This window comes from Symphalangus syndactylus, chromosome 17, assembly GCF_028878055.3.
Source record: "Symphalangus syndactylus isolate Jambi chromosome 17, NHGRI_mSymSyn1-v2.1_pri, whole genome shotgun sequence".
NCBI lineage: Eukaryota > Metazoa > Chordata > Mammalia > Primates > Hylobatidae > Symphalangus > Symphalangus syndactylus.
Window position 1 is genome coordinate 48,400,397 of NC_072439.2, and position 27,837 is coordinate 48,428,233.

Genomic DNA, 27,837 nt, shown 5'->3' on the forward strand with positions numbered 1-27,837 from the left:
TTGCCTCATTAAACTGTTTTAATAAATATAATAATTAACATTTTTTTCTTACAAAAAAGCAAACATTCAAACCATTCAGAAATGAAATCCAGAGCCCAAGGGATTTCTAGAAGAAAATGAAAAAGAATTAGATAGCGTCAAATATAGACATCTTCAAAGGGAAAGAGATCATTTAAACTTGCATTTTACTTACTGAAATATGTTCTGCATATTTTATTGTTTTCATTATCTTGGTTATTATAATCCAGCCAGTGAATGTTCAAAGAACATAAAATCCTACAAATAAATAAACTGAATATAAGTGAATTTACAAAATACAACAATTAAGATCAAAAGTTTGACATGCAAGCTTTGATTATATAAAGCAATTATATTTCCAGTGGTGTTCCAGTATTATGATTTATCAGAAGAAGAAAAATTTAACAGTTTTAAGCTTTACAACATTTTATTTTCATGTTGAATTTTCAGAGTATAAGTAACTTAGAAACCTTATCTGAATCTGCATAGTATTGTCAAAGTGTTCCAGTATTATATGATTTATCCGGAGAAGAAAAATTTAAAAATTTTAAGTTTCGTGACTTTTTATTTTCATGTTGAATTTTCAGAGTATAAGTAACTTGAAAACTTTATCTAAATCTGCATAGTATCGTCAAAGTTTTGGGTGATAAACCCTTTGCAGAATTAGACTGTATGCATTCTGGGTCAGTGTAGGAAGTTATAATGGATACCAATATTTGAACAAAAATTAGATATATTACAACAGATAATGTGGTCAGCAATTAGGTGGTTATTTGAGGGAGTACTGAAAACTATACCAGGGAGAACTCAAACAGTGAGTGATGAGTTGGAGGAGTGGTAGGTTGTGAAGCAGTATCTTGGAACCAGAATAGACCAAAAATTAGATTTCATTTTGAATTTAGATTTGTATTTAACTCGGGAAATAACTTTATACCAGCAGCTTTCTAAAGCTTTCACCTCAATAAAATAGAAACAGCAATTAAAAATTAAAAACATAATTCTTTCTATAAAATTATGTATAGAAGAAAGTAATTTATCTTGATAATACATGTAAAAAGTAGTTTTAAAAGCTATATTGGCTGGCAAAAAAAGGCAAGTGTTTTACAATATGATGGTAAAAAGAAAAAAAGAGAAACTAATGGGAGTCATTAACTATTCTCAGTGAACATTTCTCCCTTAAATGCTGGAGTTTAAAAGTTACCCTTTAAGATGATTAGTGTATTATCTAGATCAGTGCTTCTTAAATTTATAGTGCATGGAGGAAGCACCTGGGCATCTTGTTCAAGTGCAGGTCCTGAGGCATCTGGAGCGGGATCTGAGATTCTTTGCTTTGAGCAAGCTTCTAGGTGGTGCAGATGCTTGCACTTTGCACCACACTTTGAGTATGACCTAGATCAACCTTTATGGAACCTACGTCTCATCAATCTCTCAAAGCATATGGACTAAGAAATACATGCTTTTTCAAGAAGAACATATGTTTAGAGGGTTACTGAAACAATAAGAAAAACTGGTAAGGTTTAAAATACGGGGAATTGTAGTTCCAATTTTGGCAGTACATTTTAATTATCAGCTTGTTATGTAAAATAGGTGAGTAGGGCAGATTAAAAAGGATCTATTTCTAAATATTAACGTTAAGTGTGGGGCTTAATCAGAAAGGCCTAATGAAGAACTTGAGGAAAGGGTGTGTGTGTGGAGGGGTTGGTGTTGAAATCAGAATGATCAAAGACGGGAACAGTAAGCAAAGGAAGGGTGGCAAGTTAAAAGCACTGTCCAGTGGATAGAGGAGAATAGGGAAGAGATGACATTAGGCAACAGGCAAGGTGGACTGAACTGGTTAGATTTGCAGATGAAAATGGGAGTTGAAAATAAGGGACAACTTAGTAAGTTTAAAAACCTAGCACTCTATAGGTATTACTTCCACCTTCTACCAATAATAGGAGACTGCTAAGTTAAAATAATTCCTCTGAAATTCTGGAGAAATAATCCTAATATACACACGTGTATATGTACATATGTATATATGCATATATATATATATGTCTGTATTAAATTCTGAGTTTCAGTGAAGTAATCAGGGAATAATTTATAGTTCATATATTTTCCAAATATCATTAGAAGAGACTCAGTAAATAGGGCATTAATGTAAACCATCAGATTTAGCATTCTGAAACCCCAGAAAACAATAAAACATGAGAAGGAATTTAAGCTTTATAAAAATTTCATGATTACCAAAAGTGCATAACCTGAATCTAACCATGACACAAACTGAAATTAGGCCACAGTTTACAAAATAATTGGCTTATGCACTTAAAAAATGCCAATGTTGGCTGGGCGAGGTGGCTCACACCTGTAATCCCAGCACTTTGGGAGGCCAAGGCGGGTGGATCACAAGGTCAGAAGATCGAGACCATCCTGGCTAACACAGTGAAACCCCATCTCTACTAAAAATACAAAAAAATTAGCCGGGTGTGGTGGCACATGCCTGTAATCCCAGCTACTCGGGAGGCTGAGGCAGGAGAATCGCTTGAACCCAGGAGGCGGAGGTTGCAGTGAGCCGAGATTGCGCCACTGCACTCCAGCCTGGGTGACAGAGCAAGACTCTATCTCAAAAAGAAAAAAAAAAAAAACCAAAAAATAAAAACAAAAATGCCAATATAATGAGACTCAGGAAAATGCACATGGATGTGCACCTGTTTATGCACACACACACACACACACACACACACCTCTTAAGAACTGTTCCAGGTGAAAGGAAACTAATGAGATGTGACAAAATGGACATACTTCATGATCTTGGATTTTCTATTGTTAGAAAGGACATCATTATGCAAATCAGTGCAACCCGAATAAAGTCTGTAGATTAGATAATAGCATTGAATCAGTGTTTGGTGCCTGACTTTGACAATAGTACTGTGATGTGTAAAAAAATTCCTTGTTTTTAGGAAATGCACACTAATATAATTAGGGGAAAAGGCATCATGTCTGCAACATACTCTCAACTCTTATGCTGTTTGTTTTAATCACTTATGTGTGTGCCTGTGTATACACATCTTTTTCATGTATTTATAGAAAATACATGTGTTTATATATCAAAAAATAAAAACTCCATAAGTTTTTATGGCTGCATTGAAAATGGTAGGAAATTAGGTAAATATTAGAGGGAAAACTAAGAACAGGATATAGGTCAAACATTTTGACACAGGTATTATTTGACTTCTGTTCTATCACCAATCTCCATACACCAAAGAAGAAAAGGTTTTCAATATAGTTGTAAGTTGGAAAGTAATAACAAGAACGTAATAGCTTAGAAATAATGGCAACTGGTACCTATGGTACCTATTAACTCATTAAATCATTTCATGTATCTATGTTCATATTGAGAAGCCAACATTCTTAATATCATCTAGCTCACTATCATGCAATGAACCAGTCTGGAACTTTACCCAGGATAAATCATGTGATATTTATGTTTGCATATTTTTTAGTTAAAGTGAAAATAAGCCAAAAATCTAAATTGAACGTAAAAGCAAGGGGAAACTCGGTTTTTAAGGAAATGATGAATAGGATGTGATAGCACATCAATCTTTGAGAAAGGGGATATGAGATCGCTGGAGAGGGGCTGCCTAACAGAAATGCAGGGTTCTAAATTCTAATTTTTGAAGAACATTGGTCCTAAGCTATCCTTCTATGGATAAAATATACTCTTTGGGGGTAAAAACTGTGTAAATGGGATAGGCTATATTGTAATTAACAAGCAAGAAGGAGAATAACAAATCACTCATGCTCTCCAAGCCCATACTTACAAAGAGAAAACAGGCACCGATCATCGCTGCTTTGACTGTTACATCTAGATCTGCAGGAACATGAATTCCGAAATTGTCAGCATTTGTGAAGACATCATTTACAAATCCTGACCAGTACTTTGAAATCTTCCCAATTGTAAGCTTTTCATTAATGGTTTTCACCTTTAGAAGGAAAATAAGGAGTATTAAATTTGAAAGTGAAAAAAGTGGTTTTATACTTCTGAGGGTGTTTATGAGAGATTTGAATTATTTTATTTGTCATCTTCAAATGACAATTCCATGTTACTCATTCCATCATATAAGCATAGGTTTGTAAATTTAGCTTTTCAGTTTACTTTTTAGAAACTTTGCTTTTTTGACAGTTTTCTAGTCCATCATAATTCTTTTTCTTTTTTGTATGCAGATGGAGAACATCAGGATAAATAATTAAGGCTCAGCCACCACAAGATGGCAGCAGGTACATAGTTCAATTGTATGATCTAAGCATGAAGGCGATCTCTTTACATGAGGTCCAGATTTTAAACCTGAATTCTCCATCTTAAAAATATAAAAGAAGATATGTTTGAAAAAATATTTCAGAAGGAATTAAATTAACTTCTAGGCATAATTTGTAAACTTTCAAATTTCAGTTGCTAAAATTTTATAATTATTAAAACATTTAAATATTATTGGCCATTGTTAAATCACATTTTTATATTATACTCAGACATTTATTAGGTCAATACTTTCTAACAAATCCTAAATCCTATTTTTACATTAAAAAAATCTTCCTGGTTAATGTACCACATAGGAAGTTAAGACCAACTAGACATCAATGAGTCCTTCTCAGCTAGAAGGAGTTCACAAATCAACTTTATCAGCTATTCGTTTGTTTATTCTGCTTCCCATCCTGATGCTGAAAGTAATTCAAGAGAAACTACCACTTTTTTCAGGGTAGTAAAAGAGAATAGAGAGGGTTACTTAGGACATTTCTATAGCATGAATGCTAAAACTCTTATGTTTAAAGTCCTCCTGAATCATATTACTCTTAGGAAAGTCATGCCAAATCCTTTGGGGATAGGGTGAAGTTAGAAGAGCTCAGTTTGCAAAATTTGCATTGTATTCTATGTGCATAGTGTTTCCTGAAGTCCTGAGAACTAAATGCCCTTGATGAGATATTTATGTATGAATGGATGAAAAATAAATATACACTTTCAATTAGGCTGTCTCCTCTACCTAAGATGTATGGCCAGGACAACCTGCTAAGATAGTTTATATTGCTACAGATCAAATTTGCAACTTTCTATTTTTTAAATATTCAATTTATACAAATATGAGAATAAGATTTTTTTTTTTTTTTTTTTTTTTTTTTTTTTTTTTTTTTTTGAGACAGAGTCTCGCTCTGTCGCCCAGGCTGGAGTGCAGTGGCGCAATCTCAGCTCACTGCAAGCTCTGCCTCCCGGGTTCACGCCATTCTCCCGCCTCAGCCTCTCCGAGCAGCTGGGACTACAGGCGCCTGCCACCATGCCCGGCTAATTTTTTTTTTTTTTTGTATTTTTAGTAGAGACGGGGTTTCACCGTGGTCTCGATCTCCTGACCTCGTGATCCGCCCGCCTTGGCCTCCCAAAGTGCTGGGATTACAAGCTTGAGCCATCGCGCCCGGCCTTTTGTTTTTTTTGTTTTTTTTTACAAAACTAACTTAGCAAGTCTTAGAAACACAGGTTTTGAGTTAATGCTATTTTAATGTAACGTGATGCTGAAATGAGATCTAAACTGGGATATGTGATCACAAGGGCCATAGGAAAGAATATACATAATATAGATGATTCTAAACTATATATATTGGCTTTATGCCATGTGTCCTGTGATTCTACATAAATAAAACATACTGAAAAGAGAATGAAGTGCTAATTTTTAAAATCAGGAAATATTGGTTATCTTAAAAAGGCAAAGCTGTGTCCAAAAATTTTTGATGTTCAAAGTCTTGGACACATTAAAATAGCAACACATTTACTATTCTAATCAAAGAGATATAGTAGCTTTGTCCGTAAAAAACATAGAATTATTTTTGGCTAAATATGCTTTTATTATAGTAAATTTATTAAAATTACTTTGGATAATACTTACACTGGTCTATGATAGATATGATGGCCAAGGTGATAAATTTTGTAATATTATTTTTAAAAATCCTTGGACTTTATATCTCTGGATTTACATATTCCTATTCTTAGCATGTACAATATGGGCTGATTACATTATATTACGAATATGTTATTTTCTGAACTTATTTTAGATGAAATTAATTTGAACATATAAAAAATTGAATTATGTTGCAAAAAAAAATCAGGACCTAAATGAAAACTTCTTTCATTTTGTCAATTGTACCTCAAAATCCACATCGCCAAAACAGCCACATGTCACACAAGGACCAACAATTTTCAAAATATCTTCTTTGTTTGCATTTTGGATTGTGAATTTAGGCAGAAAGGGGTCCCACTTCTGTGTAACGTAACCAACTATAGTACCAGGAGGGGCTTGGATTTCTAACTGTAAGAAGAGATAATGATAAAATAAGATTTTCTTAGGTTATCATATTTTAATTTTACTATAATGTCAATTTACCTGTAAACAATATACTGTTATAAAATTATTTTGATATTCTACAAATTATTCTCAATATCTGCTTCTAAGGATAAAGATTTTATAAAACATTTTATAGAAAACAAAGAAATTCACTGTATAAACATATGTTTAGCACTGTGCACTAGAAGTCTATGTCTTATTTCCCTAAAAAGAATCTACCCCATGACTATCTTCTGACCCTAGGACAGTGGCTTCTTTGCCGTTTTATCCCAAGTACAACAGTTGGTCAACCACTGAAGAAGCTGTTCCTATGTGGTTACTCATATCTACTTCTTCTAATTGTAGCTACAACACATATCTATTTTAAGCCTCCTTTATCAATTATTGAGTATTCGTATTTTTTCTCTCATATTATAAACTCCCAGATTATCTGTATTTAATTAAAAACAAATGCTTCTTGCAGATTTATAGTCATTAGACACCAGTTTGATTGCTGGTTTGTGGCTTCCAAAGTGTTTGAGACTAGTAGTTGGATTTTTGCATGATCAGGCATTACTTTAGTATTTGACTCCATTACCTTTACATATTTATGTAACCCAGTCAAATATTTTGTAAAATAAATTGGGGGTGGGTACAAATTTTTAAAATGTTTGCTTTTAAACCAAGACATCTCTCCATCATCTGATCTCATTTTGACTTTTCTTATTAAGTTCATAGTCTTATGCATATGTCTATAATGTTCTTGGATAGATAAAAGTGATTTCAACTAGACTGCTTAGAATTAATATAGATTTGCTCTGGGATCACTTTTAAAGTTATTAATTTGCTATTGATCAAATTTTTTAAAAAGTTACTAATAGGTATCAAGATATATATTATGTTTAATTTATGACCCGGGACTACCATTAAAGAAAACGTTAATTATCAAAAATTTTTAAATGAGCATATTTCTGTGATCATAATGACTACACTCTCTTGGTGCATATTAATATTAAATATCCACAGTAGACAGATGGAAATTCTTGGGCTCCATGCACGAGCACTCCAATCATCTTATCACTTAGCCAGATGCTTACCTAAAAATAGTTGGAGAATTAGCTTTGATATATGTTATTAGAAACTTCCCTAAATAACCATCTTTCATATTAATATTTTCCCATCATCCTAAGGCTAGTACTTATCCACAAGTTCTAACAGAGAAGGTTGGGCTTAAATTAGGACACCTGGATCAAGTCCCATCTATAATATTTCCTGATTTCTTGAATGTATAGTCATAGGTAGCCACCTCCACTCTCCTTCCTTGACTGCCAAATGTAGAGAGTAATGATTTCTAGCTCCTAGAGATTTCATGATTCTATTCTTGCTCATGAGTAGAATATCATGGTATCAAAGCCAGTAAGGTAAGTAAAAGTTCTGTGTCAATTTAACTGCATAAGTCAATGAAAGTTATTATTACAGGTGTACTAAATAATAATGTAAATCTATTGTATATTAAAATAAAATAATTGAATTATTCCCTGTAGAACAATAACATTGTCTTGCCAAACCTTGGGCTTTGTCATAAATGGGTAAATGCATTGTGAGATTCCATACCAAATAATAATATCTATCCAAGAGGACACCTTAGAGGAGTTTAATATCACTTAGCACTTTCTGGACTTTGCTCCAGTTGGAGAAGACAAAGGGTGTATATGCCCAATGGTGGAACCTGTAGACAGTACAATTACATGACTACTATAGAGATTCCAGAGGTCTATCTCATTTACATGATGCATGAGCTGTCCTCAACAGTTTACATCACGAAAGCCACCATAGTTTTTGGTTGGAAAGGAAAAAAGTTTAGTGAATTACCAAATCCTCAAGCTGATCTGATCCTAAAGGAGCAACATACTATTAATAATTAAAACAACTGACAGGTTAATTGCCTCATTGCTCCAGATGAATTCCTTTTAAAGAAACAAATGCTAATCTTAAAAATCAAAAAAGACAACCAGAGCCAGTAACTAACCTCTTGTAGGTAGCAAGGGCACCAGCAGCTGTTACATCTCAAGGGCCTGTTCACTGTAATGACCTCTCGACCTGAGTTATCTGTGATCCTCAGGGTGCAAGATCGCAGAGTGGAACAGAAAGTACGATTGAAGCAGATGCTTTCCTCCACTGCAAAGTAAATTCTTTGTCCCAAGCTGTTTTTAATCTCATATTTGTTGGAGGTCTCAGTACCAAGTATCACTAATGGAGCAAAAAAAAAAAAAAAAATTATAAAAACATTTTTTTCCTTAGTATTGATAACTTTAAATAAAGGGGAGATGTTATTAAAAGAATACAGTGTCTGATCAATTATTAAGTATATGGTATCTTCGTCACACAAATTTATTTCTATGCTCTAAATTTTTAGGACTTAGCCATGGAAATAAAAGTAAATGGTGAGAATAAAGCTATATAATTAATTAATGTTTATTCCAGATACATGACCTACTTGAGTACATATAGTGTACCTTTTCACTAAAGGACAAATGCTTTAAAGAATAATTTATAACTCAAAAAATAATTATATTATTGTTATAGAACTATTGGGACAACTCATGGTGATAATAGTGACTTTGTCTAAAATATTTGTCTGGTAATATATCTAAAGGTGTATGCTATCCTGCTATTTCAATTTTTATATATATTTAGGCATAATATAGAGCACTAAACCCAGAAAGTACTCAAGTAATTTGAATCCAGTTAGTCATGCTTGTAAATTTGTAGATTCTTAAATAATTTGCCTATTTGGTAAATCACTGATAAAACGATAAAACAGTAACATTTTGTTTTGATAACTTTTTGTTATTTAGTCAAAACTTTGACTTCCATTTTTGAAATTATTAAGAAATTTAAATGATTAGCATCCATGGAAATGATCAAATACCTTTTACTATTTAAAGTAGATGTAATGTCAGAATTTGAATGGCAATATCACCAAAGATTCAGAGTTTTATGCTTCTATTCTATCTAAATAAGACTAATAATTTTACTTTCAGCTTTTAATTGAAAAAAGACCTAGTACTCTTTTTGATCTAATTCTATTCTACACGTTTAACTTTCTCATTTATAACATACTTAGATGCAAAGAAACTTCTGAAAACTAAAATATTTTCAATAGTTTTAATAAATACATAATATATATAAAATGCACTTACTTCCAAGCAGCTCCACCTGCTGGTGTATAATTATCAGGTCTAACTGTAAAGAATGACATAAAGGAAATGAAAAGTATTAACATCACATTGAAAACCTTTGGAGATACTGCTATTACCCTATTGACTGTATTACATAAAATTAGTGATTTTCATGCTTTCTATTAGGAAAACGGTTGAAAATGTCTCACATTTTATAATGCAAAAGAACGTAAATTTTTTTTTTATTTAAGTAAAAATTTAGAAGAACCCTGAAAATTCCAAGGCAGCATTGAGCAAGAATAAGAATAGCAACGGGGCTCGGCGCAGTGGCTCATGCCTACTTCTGGAGGTCAAGGTAGGCAGATTGCTTGAGCCCAGGAGTTCGAGACCAGTCTGGACAAAATGGCAAACCCCTGTCTTTATAAAAAATACAAAAATTAGCTGGCTGTGATGGCGTGGGTCTCTAGTCCCAGCTACGGTGGAGAGAGGCAGAGTTGGGAGGATCGCTTGATCCTGGGAGGTTGAGGTTGCGGTGCACCGTGAACCAGTACACTCCAGCCTGGTTCCCAGAGGGAGACTCTGTCTCAATTAGAAAAAAAAAAAAGAAAAAGGAGGCTGAGACAGAATTAACTCTGTGTTAACTCTGCAATAATGAGAAAATTAGAGTAGGTCTTGAACACAAGAGTTTGTGAAGATTTTTAAACAATCTCTGAATTATAATGTTTAAGATGTTTTACAACTCAATTTTTTTAAAAGACATGAAGCAACACAATAATGATTTGAATGCCTGGCCTCTCCTCTTAACCTCTGCCTACCTCTATTAACACTCTGTCAAACTGCAAGTCGTATCTTTCAGTGATGGAATATATTTGTTAAACCTGAAAGGTTATTGTGTACATTTTTCTCTCATTCACACTTTCCTTTGGACTAAAAATAAAAATGAGTTCCTGTGGATGCCAACAAAATACCAGTTTAAGTCAAATAAATGTTATGGCACTAAATACATTACAAAATTTGACTTATGTAATTAAAAATAAAGTTAATTTACAGCGATAAAATATCCACAGATAATTGAGAAATGATGATTAAATTAAAAAGTCCGCAATGCAAATTGCTTTTTAAAGGAAATATGAAAGTTATGTTCTTATAAAGAAATTTATTTGTGTTTATTATATTTTTATTTTTTGAGACAGAGTTCAGCTTTGTGGCCCAGGCTGGAGTGCAGTGGCACGATCTTGGCTCACTGCAACCTCCACCTCCTGGGTTCAAGCAATTCTCATGCCTCAGTCACCTAAGCAGTTGGGATAACAGGTGCACACCACCATGCTCGGCTAATTTTTGTATTTTTAGTAGAGACACAGGGTTTCGCCGTATTGGCCAGGCTGGTCTCAAATTCCTGGCCTCAGGTGATCCACTCACCTTCGCCTCCCAAAGTGCTGGCATTACAGGTATGAGCCACTGTGCCTGGCCTATTTGTGTTTATTTTCAATCCGATATTCAGTACTTGAAGATCCAGTAATGCAAAAGCATGAACACTGAATATGCTGCTGATCATTGTATTTTCTAATGCTTCATTTTTCCTTTCACCTTAAAATTTTCTTCACCATATTCTCCCTTCGCATTAATAAACTCACCAGTAACTATTAAACTAACCAGTCATTACTAAAATTTGGTATTGATTGGGCATCACAATCTCAGAACATTTGAAGCTGATTTCCCTCATTCTCCTTGTATGTCCTAAGGTGAAGGTAAAACTACTATCATTTTCTCTATTTAAATCTTATTATTGATAAAATAATATGTATGGCTTCTTTTTTAAGATTCACAAAAAACATTTTTCCAAAAATAATTTGTGATCTAAGATATTCTAAAACCTAAATTTACAATAATGAGAAAGCTTTTATTAGAAAAAAAATACTAGACCAAGTCTTTAGTAGTGTACTGCATTAGTTTTGTTATCTTCTGAGGAAAATGGAGTGGTAAGCCTCAACAATGATATACATTATTATTTAGTAGTTGATCTATGCAAAAGTAACTTAGAAATGGAGATCTGTGTGGTCATGAATAAAGTGGCAGTTTAGGTACTTTGAATACTGTTGTCATGAATCAAGTTTTAGTGTTGAAATTTAGAAACCATTAATTGAAATCCACCTGACAATGAAAAAGTAGTACTTCTCTAATATCCAACAATAACAGTTTTTTTTTATTATTATTATACTTTAAGTTTTAGGGTACATGTGCACAATGTGCAGATTTGTTACATATGTATACATGTGCCATGTTGGTGTGCTGCACCCATTAACTCGTCATTTAGCATTAGGTGTATCTCCTAATGCAATCCCTCCCACCTCCCCCCACCCCACAACAGTCCCCAGAGTGTGATGTTCCCTTTCCTGTGTCCATGTGTTCTCATTGTTCAATTCCCACCTGTGAGTGAGAACATGCGGTGTTTGGTTTTTTGTCCTTGCGACAGTTTACTGAGAATGATGATTTCCAGTTTCATCCATGTCCCTACAAAGGACATGAACTTATCATTTTTTATGGCTGCATAGTATTCCATGGTGTATATGTGCCACATTTTCTTAATCCAGTCTATCGTTGTTGGACATTTGGGTTGGTTCCAAGTCTTTGCTATTGTGAATAGTGCTGCAAGAAACATACGTGTGCATGTGTCTTTATAGCAGCATGATTTATAGTCCTTTGGGTATATATCCAGTAATGGGATGGCTGGGTCAAATGGTATTTCTAGTTCTAGATCCCTGAGGAATCACCACACTGTCTTCTACAATGGTTGAACTAGTTTACAGTCCCACCAACAGTGTAAAAATGTTCCTATTTCTCCACATCCTCTCCAGCACCTGTTGTTTCCTGACTTTTTAATGATGGCCATTCTGATCTTTGACAAACCTGACAAAAACAAGCAATGGGGAAAGGATTCCCTATTTAATAAATGGTGCTGGGAAAACTGGCTAGCCACATGCAGGAAGCTGAAACTGGATCCCTTCCTTACACCTTATACAAAAATTAATTCAAGATGGATTAAAGACTTACATGTTAGACCTAAAACCAAAAAATCCCTAGAAGAAAACCTAGGCATTACCATTCAGGACATAGGCATGGGCAAGGACTTCATGTCTAAAACACCAAAAGCAATGGCAACAAAAGCCAAAATTGATGAATGGGATCTAATTAAACTAAAGAGCTTCTGCACAGCAAAAGAAACTACCATCAGAGTGAACAGGCAACCTACAAAATGAGAGAAAATTTTCGCAAACTACTCATCTGTCAAAGGGCTCATATCCAGAATCTACAATGAACTCAAACAAATTTACAAGAAAAAAACAAACAACCCCATAAAAAGTGGGCAAATGACATGAACAGACACTTCTCAAAAGAAGACATTTATGCAGCCAAAAAACACATGCAAAAATGCTCATCATCACTGGCCATCAGAGAAATGCAAATCAAAACCACAGTGAGATACCAATAAGTTTTTTTTAATTGAATAACTACCATAAGGTAGTCACTGTGCTAGATGTTTAGACAGTGTATGATTTAATCCTCACAAAAACTCAGAGAGAATATCATTAGTTTTAAATGTGAGGAAACAAGCCCACAGAGATTAGGTAATTTGCCTACCATCACAGAACTTGTAAATGGACATCAATTCTGACATGCATTCTATTCTGTTTCTTTGCTGACATCACTATGCTAAATTTAAGGGAAATACATCTTAAGTGATGATATGAAACTTGAATACCTTTCCTATTTTCTTTACTCTTATACCCTCCCCATCTTCTGTAATAACATTTGATTTGCTCTCTCTGTGAAAAAATCTCCTGGATTTGAGGGAGTTGTTTGTTTTAGGTTGTTCTTGTAGTTTTCTTTAAATAGCACATAGCCACTTATAAACCATAGCCCAAAGGGGCATTTTCCATTCTTTTTCTATTGATTGATAGACTAGGAATTTTGGAAACTTTAAACAGATTGAATTATACATTTAGGTGTCATGGCAAGTAAAACTTAACTCCTTAAGTATGAAAGCTGTAGAAATGAAAACACAATGAGAGGATTAGATGTATGGCTTAATAATTAATTTTTAAAAAAAATCAAATTGACAGGTATCAATGATTCCATTTGATATATATTTCAAAATAAATTGGATATTTACATGTTTTGTAGACTTTAACTCATTACTCTTACGTATAGGTGACTAAATTATAATAATTATTCTTTGACACTATACTGTAAAATGTTATTGACTGTATGAACATGTAAATCTAATCTGGAAAGAATCTATTGATTTTATTCTTAGATTTAATGTACATTATATAGCTAAACACTCATATATGTATATTTTCAAATTGTTCATGGAAACAAGATTCTCAATAATAATTGGATGGACTTGATTAAAAGAGAATAAATAATGTTAAAATATTTTATTTAAATTTTTAAATTTAGAATGATATTTATTGTATATTTCCTGTTTATCCATTGATTAATGTACTATTTCCAAATGTTCATTATTTTGTTTGATTTTTTGTGGCTTTTAAAGAAAAGTTAGCATCTAAAAATTCATTTTATATTGTGTCTCTTCCATTTTCATGGCATAACACTTTTGAAGTGCTCATTCCTCCTTTTATATGTACACTGCTTTAAGTAAAGAAAATAAAGTTTCTTTTAGTATAAAGTGAGGAAATTATCTTTCCCTTTAGAAGTAGAATATTCAACAATTGGTGGCATATTTTTCTTTTCTTGGAATGATTAACAAAGGTATATTTTTGGAAAATTTATTCCATTTTAGAACCAAAGCCAATGGGCTCATATCTCTACTTATTGAACATAACAAAAATGTATTCATGTCAAGCATCTGGCTCCGGGTGTGTCATCATTCATGAATGGAAGAAGAATATGTGATGACCATATGTGATAATCAAACCTCAGCCCTCTGGCATTGGTATATCACTTTTATACTTGGCAAAACCTTGTCTGACAACATTCCCAAACAGCTTGCAGCAGTTAATCAACTCTAGTCAGCTATTACAGCTGATCCTTTCTGCAGATGGAAGATGGTAGGTTCGCGTTTCCAGCTCTTTTACATATCTCCCTGAGCTCTCCAGTCTCTAAAGTACATTTGTCTGCCAGTGGGTTTCTGGAGAAGGCATCTGCAATTGTAAACATTTTCCCAGGAACATATGCTGCGTGCAGCTTAAACCCTATCAGGCATAACAGAAATCTCTTGTACCTTAAGGGAATTAACACAGAGATTTGATTTTGATAAAGGAGATAGACTTTGTAGTTTGAAAGAATGCCAAACAAGCTGAAAATTGCAGCAGATGTGCTGACATCTCAATATTAGTGTAATTGTACTTCTAATCTTTTTTAGGATAAAATACAAAAGCAACAATAATATACATACATGAATAGCAATAGCTATTTATATGCCATAAAATTCAGATAGTGATATTTTGATTGATTTATTATAAGGCTTAAATCCTGCCTACTCTGCGATGACTAGAACAGTGATTATACCCAATAGCAATATGATCTTTTAAGCAAATTGGCCTGGAGATGCAGTGGTATCAGCAGACAATGTTCACTTTATAACTGCTTTCTCTTGGATTTGTGTCCTCCTTTTGAGATTCAGTTGAAGACACTGAACTCTCAGCTCATTGTTGAAGTCTCTCTCAAGTACTTTGATCCTTAACAACCTCTCTCTCCTCTATACACCTGCACAAATTACAATAGTGTGTGTTTATCAGTCATTTGTACACAGGCTTGCACTTTGTATTGACTTTTTTTTTTGTCTTGCCAATTAGGTTGCAGAACTTTTGGGTGAGAGGGGCTAGGTTTCATGCTTTTTATATGTCTTGAGTATAGCAAGCACTCGACATATATTCTTTAATTAAATAGCTGTAGATTACTAGATATATTAGAAAATTTCTTTTCTTTTCTTTTTTTTTTTTTCCAAAGCAGGGTCTCACTCTGTCACCCAGGCTGGAGTGCAATGGTGAGATCACAGCTCACTGTATCCTTGACCTTCCTGGGCTCAGGTGATCCTCCCACCTCAGCATCCTGAGTAGCTGGGACCACAGGCAAATGTCACCATGCCCTGATAATTTTTGTAGCGATAGGTTTTTATCATGTTGCGCAGCCTGGTCTGGAACTCCTGGCTTATCCACATGCTGTGGGCTCCAAAAATGCTGGGATTACAAGCATGAGCCACCATGCCTGGCATATTAGACAATTTCTTGAGGAAAAATTTACTGACACCTTGAACAATGAACAAGTGGATAAATATGGTAAACAGCTCCATCAAAAATATTTAGTCTCATCATTCTGTCAAATAAATGAGGAAGATAAAAGTAGTAATAAGATACATTTTAAAAATAGTAGAAATAAATAAAATTAATATTTTATAGTTTTATAATTTATAAGGCTTTTTTCACTTCGGTAAATTATTGGTTAAAGTCTTTCAACCTTGATTGAAAAGCCAGAAAGAAAGTTTGTATTAATTTTAAGGGTAGAACATATCTGTAGTAATAGAAAGATAAAAACACCTGGCTTAAATATTCTAGACCAGGAGGGAGACTGACTGTTGGCAGGAAACTGCTTGGCAGAGGGGGACTCAGCTGCCATGCTTGGTTCCCTGAATTGGAAGAGGCAGGAAGGCTTTGGTCCGGGTCTGGAGCTCCAGGAAGAAAACCAGGGATACCTCTTCTTTGGTTCTGGGCATCTGCAAGAGAATGAAATCCCAATCCATATTTAAATGTAGGCCATTTTATTTAGTCCTTCTTAAAATATTTGTTACTTCTTGACTGATAGGATAGTTTATCTCCTGACTCTCATTTTAATGCCCTTTTCCTTATTTTCACTACTCACTGCCGTTATTACTTGTCCCCTAAGTCAGAAAAAAAGAAATGCAGAAGACTGCTGGTAGTAGTTGTGAGAAAAAGTTGAATTTAGCCAAAATAAATGACTTTAGAAAAAAAATGCATATGTGTATATGTATGTGTATATATATAATTACTTGAATATATATACTTACTGCATATATATTTATATGCATACATAAATTATATATTATATACATATATGAACCAAAATGTGGAGAGTAATTATTGGTTACTTTATACATATATAAATTATATATTATATAAATATATATAGGTATATACATATAAATTGATGTTACTTGAATATATATGCAGTAATATATGTCTATATATTTATATATATACTTATTTTTATATATTTATATTTATATAAGTCTATATTTATATAACCAATAATACTTTGAAGCTATGCATCCTTTTGTAGCTCACCCAATATTACAAAATATAAAAGATATCATAATCAAAGAATTCTATAAAGTTTGACTAAAATTTTTAGAGAAGACATCTGTTTTCTATATTATTGTCAGGTAAATATGTTACAATTTTAATCATCTTTCATTTTGAAATTTGGGGGTTTGGTATTTACTTTGCATTGTTCTGTGTAATTTTATGTATAACCCCTAATAAGGTGGTATATGCAAAAGTCTTTTTGTTTAAAAATATAAATGATAGCCTTTCTACTATTTTTTTCTTCTCACATAACTACCATTTGAATATCTCTCTCATTAGATATCTTTTTTTTTCAAAGAATGTCAGTATTTTTACTTCTCATGTTTAGTAATCAACAAAGTGTTAGAGCTTTCACAAGTGCCTTAAGTTAGTTTATCCACATTATGCTGTTTTAGATTGGGTATAGATGTGAAGCAAGGTTTGTGGCAGGTATTTTCAAATATGAGAAGGGACCGTATGAAGACAAGTAAATCGGATTGTCCTAAAGACATATAAAAGAGAAGGGCAAGGAAATTGCTTCTGCATTGACAAGTAGGAAATTTATAACAGCTACACAAAGATTTGAGTATTCTCATTACTCATGTACCAAAATGGAAGTGAAATCTGTATAATTAGCAGCAAATTACAATGTTCTCACTTCAGCAATGACTCCCAAATTCATGAATGTTTCTGTGTGGGGTGGGGGGGAAGAAATATCTTTATCTTTTAAATCTGTGAAAAATAAATTCTAAAAATGAATTGGGTTTCCTTTGGTGATAGTAAATTTCTCATCATTAAGAAAACTCAAGCATATTCTGAATTCATTCATTATTTATTCATGAAGTAAATTCATTCATTTATTTATTTAACCTTAAGGTTATAAGAATAAACTGAGTTTATTATTATTAGTGTAGGGCCATTAAGTTTGTACTGGTCTGTGATATTTAGAATGTAGACATGCTTTATGGTTAGGACCAAATGGAATAACTTGTCAAATGGCCGCACTAAAATACAGCTTCCTACTGATAATACTATAGCAATTTGGTTTCCACAAGGACCCCCATCCTGAACTTCTCATACATCTGGGGCAGATACAAAGGATATAGGCTTTAGACCTCCCCCTGCTCTTGAGAATGGCTCCTCAGTAGGATCCTAAGAAGTAAACCCAGAGAAAGCCTGTGTAATACTATGTCAGATTTGGGAGAAGAGCTAATGGCCATTAATATAACAATAACGATGCAAAAATATTAAAAGGCAATAAACATTATTTCTTTAGCATTAGTGCAAAATGTACCATTGTCATTTTCAGAAAAACATAGAGGCAAAATTATGATCTAGGGAAAACTAGTTCACAATGATAAAATCCAGAATAGTGGTCCATCTTGGGAAAAGGAGGATGCGTGGCACTCGGCTAGAAAGAGAACTTTATAGAATCTAGAAATGTCTATATCTTGATCTTGGTGGTGGTCATGAGTGGGTCCTCATTTCAAAAATCATGGAACCTAGGTTTTGTGCTCTTTATATACTTCACTGCACATATTATCTCTCAATTGAAAACCATGTGTAGGGATTAATTTCTAAGACTAACTGGTATAAGATTTTTAGATTCTCTCTCATTGTAAACTTAATTGTTAAAGGGATTCACAAATTATCCCAATTTTATCTTGTAAATTATGTTTGTTGTAACAAAATGCAGTAGGTTACGGAGGGTTTGGCGAGTAGCTGTACCTTCCCACCCAGGCCTGGAGGGCCTTAGACTTCACAGCAGGTCCAGAGGCATTAATGCACTTGGGGCTCAGAGGATATTATGTCCACAGTCTTTATTAGAAGTAGAGTATGGGTGAGTCTCTGCCTGAGACTGTTGAGAGACATCACTGTTCTGAGATCACTTGCTGCTTCTTCTGAGATTTTAGTTCACATTGAAGCAACCTTTGGAGACAGCTCTTGCTCAGTTCAGATCACCCTGTTTTGAGAGCAACTTGCTCTTAAATTGTGTTAATTTCTACTAAGCCAGGGTGCTCCAGATCACACAAATATCTCTTCAGTTCTAATGGCACCAGGTATTTAGACTGTCTTTTGGTTTAGTAGTGCTGGTTGATCTGCCTATGAAATGTGTGAAATGTACAATTAGTCTGCATTTCCCTGGGAAAATGCTAATTGCCAATATAGTTACTGGGCAAGAAAACATGATGCTATAAATAATGTCTTTATATACAGTTGAAGAAAACTATCCACAAAAATGTTTTACTTAGATAATGGTGATAATTTGACTTGCCCTCTTAAACAAGATATCTAATTCACAAGAAAGCTTTGTTATCACTTATATTCTCCTAGGTAGTATGAAGTCTCTAATAGGTGTTTTATCCTTCCATGTGTTAAATATTTTGAGCTGGTTGCAGAAGGTGGGTCAGTTTTCCACCTGAAGTTTTGCTTCTAAGTTTAGACTTGGGTCTTTATCATTATGGAACATCACTGCTTCCTGGTAGATTAATCATATTTTGACATAATATTACTTTCCAGTCACAAGTTTCTTCAAAGACTCAGACAACCAGATGAAGAAGGAACTCCTTTGAATTTCGTACTGGCTTTGAATTTCTATCTACTCTTTTAAAAATGTATAACTAGCTTATAAATATTTTATACATTCTGTAACTCTTTACCTTACAGGCTACAGTATTGCTGTAACTCTTATTTTATACAGTGATGAAGTATTTTGGACTAAATGTTAGTGTCAGTCTTAAATGAAAGGAAATATTTGTCAAGGTATTTGGCTTCAGATAGAAAAAAATGACACATATATTAAATTCATGATTTTGCTATTTCACATCTATATTTTACAATTTGTGTGAGCTTTCTCAGTGATTCTGAGGGATGGAGGGACTGGTCTACATTAAAGATGGATAAAAAATGGAAAGATTATCTCATTTGTTTCATATTAAATAGTGTCCAAAAGTATGTTTTGATAAAGGAAGCGAGTAAGCATACACATTTGTTTGAATGGATCACTAATTTAGGATATTACAAATTGATGGGCCCTATTATCCTATTTGTAATTAATTTAAAAGGCTTTCACCAATTATACTAATCATAATTCTTCATGCTAAAACTTTTCATTATAGCCTAGGCTTTAATGGTTCATTCTGACAATGAAATGAAAGCACATTATAATTTTATTTCTTGTACAGTTTCAAAAGTGTTTTTAATGAGATTGCACCTTACTTTAAAAACAACTACATCTCTTGTCTTTTTAGAACTTCTTTAAAGTAACAGTAATGATATTTTTGCAGTTTTAGGAATTTGAGAAAAAACTCATCAGTCCTACTCCCCAAAAGTCTGCTAAGTGATCTGTGTGCTTAAAGTAGATATTTTCTGTTTGTTTTCTGTCTTTAGTTTATCATAAGGAAATTTCAAGATATTTTTGCTTTATAATTCAGAAATACTTATTTCTAGCCCATCACATTTAAGAATCAATAATAACACATGTCAGATTCTTTATAATAAATGGCTATATCACATAATTTGAATAACAAATGGGAAATTAAAATTTAGAGAGTGTAACTGGATTGTTTGTAACTCAAAGGCTAAATGCTTGATGGGATGGATATCCCATTCCCCTTTATGTCCTTTTCACATTGCCTGCTTGTATGAAGACATCTCATGTATCCCATAAATATATATACCTACTATGTACCCACATAAATTTTTAAAATTTTAATTTTTTAAAAAAATTATTAAATTGCACTTCAACACTTTCTAACTTATGTGTGAAAATTTTTCTTCAAATCCTTTTAAACTTAAAATATCACCCTGTCCTTGTGCTTAACATTGAAGATTCCCATTCTAAACTTTGCTATGCAGCTTTTCTTATTAATTCACTATGTTTGTATTCATGATAACTAAAAGATCGTTTGCATCTGAACTTTTACAGTCTGTCAGATAAAGTGTTTTTACATTTAACTCAACATGCTCCTGGGAGTTAAGATTTTAAAATCACAATGTTCAAAAGTGACAAATGACAGCTTTTGAAGTAGCAATCTAACTGGTTGTAACACATCCACAATTGTATATTTTTAGTCATAATATAAGAAAAAATTATTAGTTCGTTATATTTACTCTTACCTTTAGAGGCCATGAAGATGTCTGAGTCACTTCTTCAAAGGTTGCCAGGTTGGAAAACAAAGGCTTTTCTTGTTGCAGCAAGGACAGAAAACGCAGCATGCACAAAACTTCAGAATGTGTTTGTCTGCCTCTTGTCAGCTTACATATAACAGAGGAAGGGAGTCCCTTGCTCTTTCTAGACTTCTGGACTTTATCAGTTTGGACAACAGAGTGAGATGAAACTGTCACAAAAGTAAACACTGTTCAGAAACCATCATATAACTTTGGTGGCTGAAGGAGCAATTTAAAAATAATAAAAACCAGAAAGGAAAGCACACAGCACTCATTTTAAGTGTCTTTTTTTTTTTTTTTTTACCAAGTTGTTTTTGTATTTCTTAGAATGTACACATTTGCATTCAGGTTTATATCAGAAATATCTTGTATTTCTTAATTTCTAGAAGTCTCCTTTGCAGATTCTGTGATAAAACATCCTATCGTATAAATTTTTGACAGTTCTAAACACAATTCTTTACATGTTGAAAATGTTTGAACATTATTATTCTTATTTTTCTATTGGATTTATCTCCATCTCTTCAACTCAAAACAAATAAGAAGAGGATATATTCCCCACTATTATATAAATAAATCTTTATTTTCATTTTTAATTGAATTTGATTAATCAGAGGCATTGGAATATACAAATCTTCAATAGCCTTGCAAAGCTAATCAAAATTTACAGATGATATTTAACTGTATTGAATTCTAAGGAAATAAAAGAAGTGCTGTAACCTTGACTGGACAGCTCGAATTTCTAAATGCAGCTGCCCAGGTGACCATGGAGATTTTGCTCACCAAGCCAATTGCCCTAGATGGTATGATTCACAAAGGTTGAACGTGCAGGATATATTGCATTATCAGCAACACTGCCTAGTTCTAAAAATAGTTAAGAGGCTTCAGGAGGTATACCTGGTGATGAAAAATTATAAAGTCAACCTCACAGTTTGCAGACTGCCAAAAGTTTGAGTTTTCCTTATTTGACAAAGAAGAGTGGTTTTGTTGTTGTAGTTTTCTTAGTGTTTGGAGTTGAAAAAAGCTACCATTATTTAAGTTGTCGTTTTGTAGAAAAGATGTGTGAATATGATTAGTATTTTTAAATTAAACTGTATGTTTCTTAAGTTTTTTTTAATGTTTGTCATGAGCATTTAGAAAAACCTTAATGCAAAAAATTAAGTTATTAACACTATCAAAGATTTTTTTAATATATATATTTTTTATTATACTCTAAGTTCTAGGGTACATGTGCACAACGTGCAGGTTTGTTACATATGTATACATGTGCCATATTGGTGCGCTGCACCCATTAACTCGTCATTTACATTAGGTATATCTCCTAATGCTATCCCTCCCCCCTCCCCCCAACCCACAACAGGCTCCGGTGTGTGATGTTCCCCTTCCTGTGTCCATGTGTTCTCATTGTTCAATTCCCACCTGTGAGTGAGAACATGTGGTGTTTGGTTTTTTGTCCTTGCGATAGTTTGCTGAGAATGATGGTTTCCAGCTTCATCCATGTCCCTACAAAGGACCTGAACTCATCATTTTTTATGGCTGCATAGTATTCCATGGTGTATATGTGCCACATTTTCTTAATCCGGTCTATCATTGTTGGACATTTGGGTTGGTTCCAAGTCTTTGCTATTGTGGGTAGTGCTGCAATAAACATATGTGTGCATATGTCTTTGCTCAGCAAAAGAAACTACCATCAGAGTGAACAGGCAACCTACAGAATGGGAGAAAATTTTTACAATCTACTCATCTGACAAAGGGCTAATATCCAGAATCTACAAAGAACTTAAACAAATTTACAAGAAAAAAACAAACAACCCCATCAACAAGTGGGCGAAGGATATGAACAGACACTTCTCAAAAGAAGACACTTATGCAGCCAACAGACACATGAAAAAATGCTCATCATCACTGGTCATCAGAGAAATGCAAATCAAAACCACAATGAGATATCATCTCACACCAGTTAGAATGGCGACCATTAAAAAGTCAGGAAACAACAGGTGCTGGAGAGGATGTGGAGAAATAGGAACACTTTTACACCGTTGGTAGGACTGTAAACCAGTTCAACCATTGTGGAAGACAGTGTGGTGATTCCTCAGGGATCTAGAACTAGAAATACCATTTGACCCAGCCATCCCATTACTGGGTATATACCCAAAGGAATATAAATCATGCTGCTATCAAACAAGATGTTTTGAAATGTGGTCATAACTCACCAGTTAATTTTGACTGCCCTACACAGCACAAATTTTGGAATAAAAATAAAAATCTTAGTGAATTAAACATATTTGTGAACTCTTCAAGGACAACCATATATGACTTGGGCATATGATGACATGGGCATATGACTGACTGATGGGATCTTTTAATATTTAATCTGCAGTACAGGCTTTTCAGATCCTCGAACCTGGTAATGCTACTGGTGAGGTATAGTCAATGCCTGTTTCTTCCCCTATGCATGCTCCCTGTCTTGCCAAAGACAATACCAATATATATTTTTTCTTTTTAAAGGCTCAGTGTTTGCCAACCTGAGATCTCCCTTTCCTTCATTCCTTTCTTTTTCTCAGCTTTTCTCAAGGAGAGGCTCACAAACTCTGTTTAATAGGGCTCTCACATGTTTCAAGCGTCCTAACACTGTGTGTTCACGCAGCCGGGAGATGCTGCTCCACAAGCTGGCCTCTCTCCTGTTGTTATTGCTGCTGCCATTCCACTTCACCTTCGTAGTACTCAGTGCTCTTCTCCTAACACCTGCTGCCTTCCCAGAAGAACCAGGACAACCATTTATTACTCAAGATGGTCACACCATCCTCTCGGCTCTGTGCCATGAAGCCCTTGACCTTTTCAAGAAGCATCAGTTTCACTTTGCCACCAGCCTGCAGTTTTTCTGGCCCCCTCACTTGATTCCAACCCAAGGTGGGCATGTCTAACAGACAGTACTCAAGGCTCGAGATCACATCAAAGGCATTGCTGTAAGAAACAGGAAACTTGAACATGAATATCAGAAACCACAGAGTGAATGGGGTTTGCCTCTTCCCAGGAAACTCCCTATTGGTCATCGCTCTCTCCTGAGCCACTGGTCTGCTGCTCTGCTGCATGGGCTTGCTCATTTACTCAGGATGATCTGTCTTTCCGGTCCTGTCCCTCCTGAAACAAGAGGAGCCTCATATATCCCCCCTTTTCTTCAGTTCCAGCCAAAAGGAAATGGAAACAAACTGCACCATAATCGCTGCACAATTACCTTCTGCCCATAGACTATCTTCAGGACATATCACAGCTGTTTCTAAAGAGCTGTCCATTCAATATTACAGTGATGTTCATAACTTTACTCTTTATTTAATGGCTAGTATTTGACTTACACTTTAATGTCTGAAAGACGCATTGAAATGCTTTCTCTCAGTACAAGGTGAGAGAAATGTCAATTAAATCTATATAGTGACAGAATAGAAATGTTGCCTGTTATAAATCAAAACAAAGACTAATATTCTCTAGAACGGAAAATGGAGTAAGACATAATCTTATAGTTCTGGGACAAAACCAAGGACTGGGATGAACTGGCTTTAGAAATACTTTACTGGACTTATGGTTATTCTTCCTCTGGCTTTACTATAAAATGTATGTATCTTAAAAATTATATACATACATACATATACAAACATATACATACATACATATATATGCAAATATATGGAGTGAGAGATAATTACTTGTTTTTTGAGTTATATAAATATTATTTTAGGTATAATTCTAAAACAAATTTATTCACTTAAGATTATATTTTTAAAAAATTCATGATAATACATAAAATTACATTTATTTTAAATCACTGCATGTTATTTCATTTTATAAATATAATGAACATAATTTTTGGCCATTGCCCTTTTAATGGAAATTTAAATTGTTTCCATTATGTAAAGAAATTGTCCTTATGCACATTTGTAGCAGTCTTTTGAAGGCATATATTCAGAAATAAAATTTCTGGTTTATGGGGTAGGAAGATCTTCATTTTCACCAGCTAGCACTGAATTGATCTTAAAGTACTTGTGCTAATTTACATTCCAAACCTTAGTGGATAAGAGTTCCTACTGCCACATATCCTTTCCAATACTGGGTTGGTCAGTGTAGTAGAGGATTAACTAGGGGTCTTTCATTTACGAGAACGCAGCATTCAGAGGTCTTGATTACATTATAATCTGGGTAACATAAGCACTTTTTAAAAAATCTTTTCTTATATTTCATCATATAAGAATAATAGCACATATTGTGAATAATTTGTTATAAAAGTGACTGTAGAGGTGGGGAATGGTGTGTAAATGGTTTATACGTTAGTGATAAATAGCTCCTTTCGTTCAGTGATGCTACTGGCATGATCTGCTAAAATATGAATCCACATAAGAATTCAACCATGCAGCACCTAAGGCATGCATTTCTGTGCTTAAGTCTTATTGTCCCTGGATTTATAATTTTCCATAGTAAAATGCATTGTGGAGCAAGACAGTGTATGTGTAAATAAGAAATAATAGAAATAAAACAAATATGGGAATAGATACTATAAATAGTTTTTCCAGAGTCATGTGATTTATAACTACCATATTAAATATGAAACACCCAGTTTCTTAATGCAAATTGGATGTTTCTTTTCTGGGAATGTGCTTTTCTATTAGCCAGTTATTCATCTTTTGTAAACCTCCTTTCAATGTGCATTTTTTAGTATCTGATTTAAACCTGCCCTTTTTATGGAGTGCCTCATTCATTTATTCATTCAGCAAACATTTACTAACTTTTTACTATGTACATGACATTGTGGAGCATACTGATGTTTAATGATGTGAACTCCACTCTGGGGAATATGTACTTTAGTGGAGTATCATAATACAAGGATGCAATATTGCAATTTTTTTATTTTTTAAAATTGTAATCACTACCTCCAGAAAATAAAATGATATAACTCATCCTCTCTTAAAAGGAAATGAAATTAGAATGAGTAGTGTATCATTCAAATGAGAAATTCATTATCTCACACATACGTGTCAGATTTTTCCGTAATCTGTTACTTTAAAACAGGAAAGTAATAACTATTAAGATAGTCTTTCTTACATAATGAGGATAATAAACTGGATCACCCTTCTTAGCTTCTAATAAGAGATAATATTTTAATCCCCTCTTCTTCTGCCTACCTAAAATTATATTGATCCAATATCCATTCTTTAGAATGAAAGAAAAAGAATCCTGGATACATGGTTGAATCTGTCTGAAACTAAGAAAAAGATAATTCTGGAGCAGATATATCTAGGTCTTCATGTACCAAGATGACATGGAAAAAAACTATTTTGGAGTCCTGTGCACAGACACAACATGGGACAAATGGTATTTCATTATCAGTAGATTGTAAAGCTCAAGGCAGAAGTAAAAGTTTCATCTATAGAAGTTCTTTTTAAATGTTCAGCCTTACACATTTTCTTTGAGCAAGACTAGTGTCTTTGTCTTCTGCCATTTGCATGATTTGTTATGCACAATATGAACTTTTTAATAGTTCATAATGGTACTTTCCTCTAAAGAGTCTAAAAAGAAGAGCAAATATTCGGAGAGGTACTTGCATGTAAACATTCTAGGCTGTATTACAAGAAAACGAGATGGAAATTGCAAGCAGAAAATGGCCCTCTACAGAGATATGAAATAGCAACGACTATTTATCTAGATATTCTTCAGAGTATATGTTTATGTGTGTGTCTGAGAGAGAGAGAGATGAAGAGAGGGAGGAAGGGGAGAAGAGAAGAATTTGGAGCTATACTAAGTAGATGGAGGGAAGAATTAAGAAGACATTAACGATTTTCAGAGACCTCAAGTCTTTCCACCAAGAATTGCTTTTCTGTTTTTAAAATCTCTTTATTTCTACCATTATTTAAATGATATTTACCTTTGCCTTCGTTCTTGTGCTTTGCTCAATGTGGTCACTTTGTCTTCCCAACATCTGTCTGCATCTTCAAATATCACCAAAATACTGCAACGTGCCCTTCGGTAGCTGCAGCCGACAGCCCAGCAGTGCTCTGCATACAACTGCCTTCATTGACAGCAGCCATATCACGCACAGCCAGTGCAGCTGCAATTCAGTGCCAGCAAGGGTGTATAAATTGTTTCTGCAGCACATTTTCTTTGCATTTCCAGCAATGAAAATAAGCTTCTCTGAGGTTGGATCCCCCAAGAGCAAAGTTTTCAAGAAATTGAGATAATTATTATATTAAATACACATTAAATATATAGGCAAAACATATTAGAGTTAATTTATGCTTAATAGTGTATGTTTAGTGTTTACTTCTGGTGCTATTTATAGGCTAAATCACTGAGAAAATGTTCCTGTATTTGAAAGCATGCTTTGCTAAGCAATGGTTAGAAGTGCGGGATGTGTCCTATATACCATGTAGAACCTTGTCTCCCTGAATGAAAGGTTAAAGTTTGGTGGAAAAAGGTCTGTTTGTGCTATTTGTGAATTTTTTTTTCCTTGTTATTGCCTAATGGAGAGAAGCTGCTAATGCAGGTCCTGGCCCATTATCTGCTTTCCTGAAATGCTCATTGAAAGAATGATGGAATAGATGTCACTATAAGCATCTGGCTTGAGTCTTCCTCCTTAACAATTCTGATACAATAATATATATATATATGTGTGTATATATATGTATGTATGTATATATATATATATATATATTTTTTTTTTTTTTTTTTTAAGACAGGGTCTCACTCTGTCACCTAGGCTTGAGTGCAGTGGTGTGATCAAAGCTCACTGCAACCTCAACTTCCTGGAGTGACTCT

At 33.9% G+C, this 27,837-nt stretch overlaps 1 protein-coding gene across 2 annotated transcripts; it reads right to left on the minus strand.

The window, feature by feature from the left end:
• Window positions 1–27,637, minus strand: PLSCR5 (phospholipid scramblase family member 5). Of its 2 annotated transcripts, XM_055247929.2 has the most exons (9): window positions 26,948–27,637; window positions 20,989–21,209; window positions 16,105–16,280; window positions 9,566–9,608; window positions 8,392–8,612; window positions 6,186–6,347; window positions 3,822–3,983; window positions 194–276; window positions 1–106 (listed from the first exon to the last, which is right to left on the minus strand). In XM_055247929.2, exons 2-8 carry the CDS (start codon window positions 20,999–21,001, stop codon window positions 238–240), a joined length of 816 nt encoding a protein of 271 aa, XP_055103904.1. In that variant the 5' UTR covers window positions 21,002–21,209; window positions 26,948–27,637; the 3' UTR covers window positions 1–106; window positions 194–237. The 2 variants fall into 2 exon arrangements, with proteins under 2 accessions (XP_055103904.1, XP_055103905.1); XM_055247930.2 differs by lacking the exons at window positions 1–106; window positions 26,948–27,637 and having other exon boundaries at window positions 16,141–16,280; window positions 20,989–21,168.
• Window positions 27,638–27,837: the final 200 nt, after the last annotated feature.

Bases quoted from the DNA above. Each gene is read 5' to 3' on its own strand.
- PLSCR5 (XM_055247929.2), bottom strand. The intron at 9,609-16,104 runs GTGTTTTTATCT...CATTCTTTACAG, and splicing joins GTCTAGAATATTTAAGCCAG to TTAGACCTGATAATTATACA. The intron at 277-3,821 runs GTAAGTATGGGC...ATTTATTTGTAG, and splicing joins TCGGTGCCTGTTTTCTCTTT to GATTTTATGTTCTTTGAACA.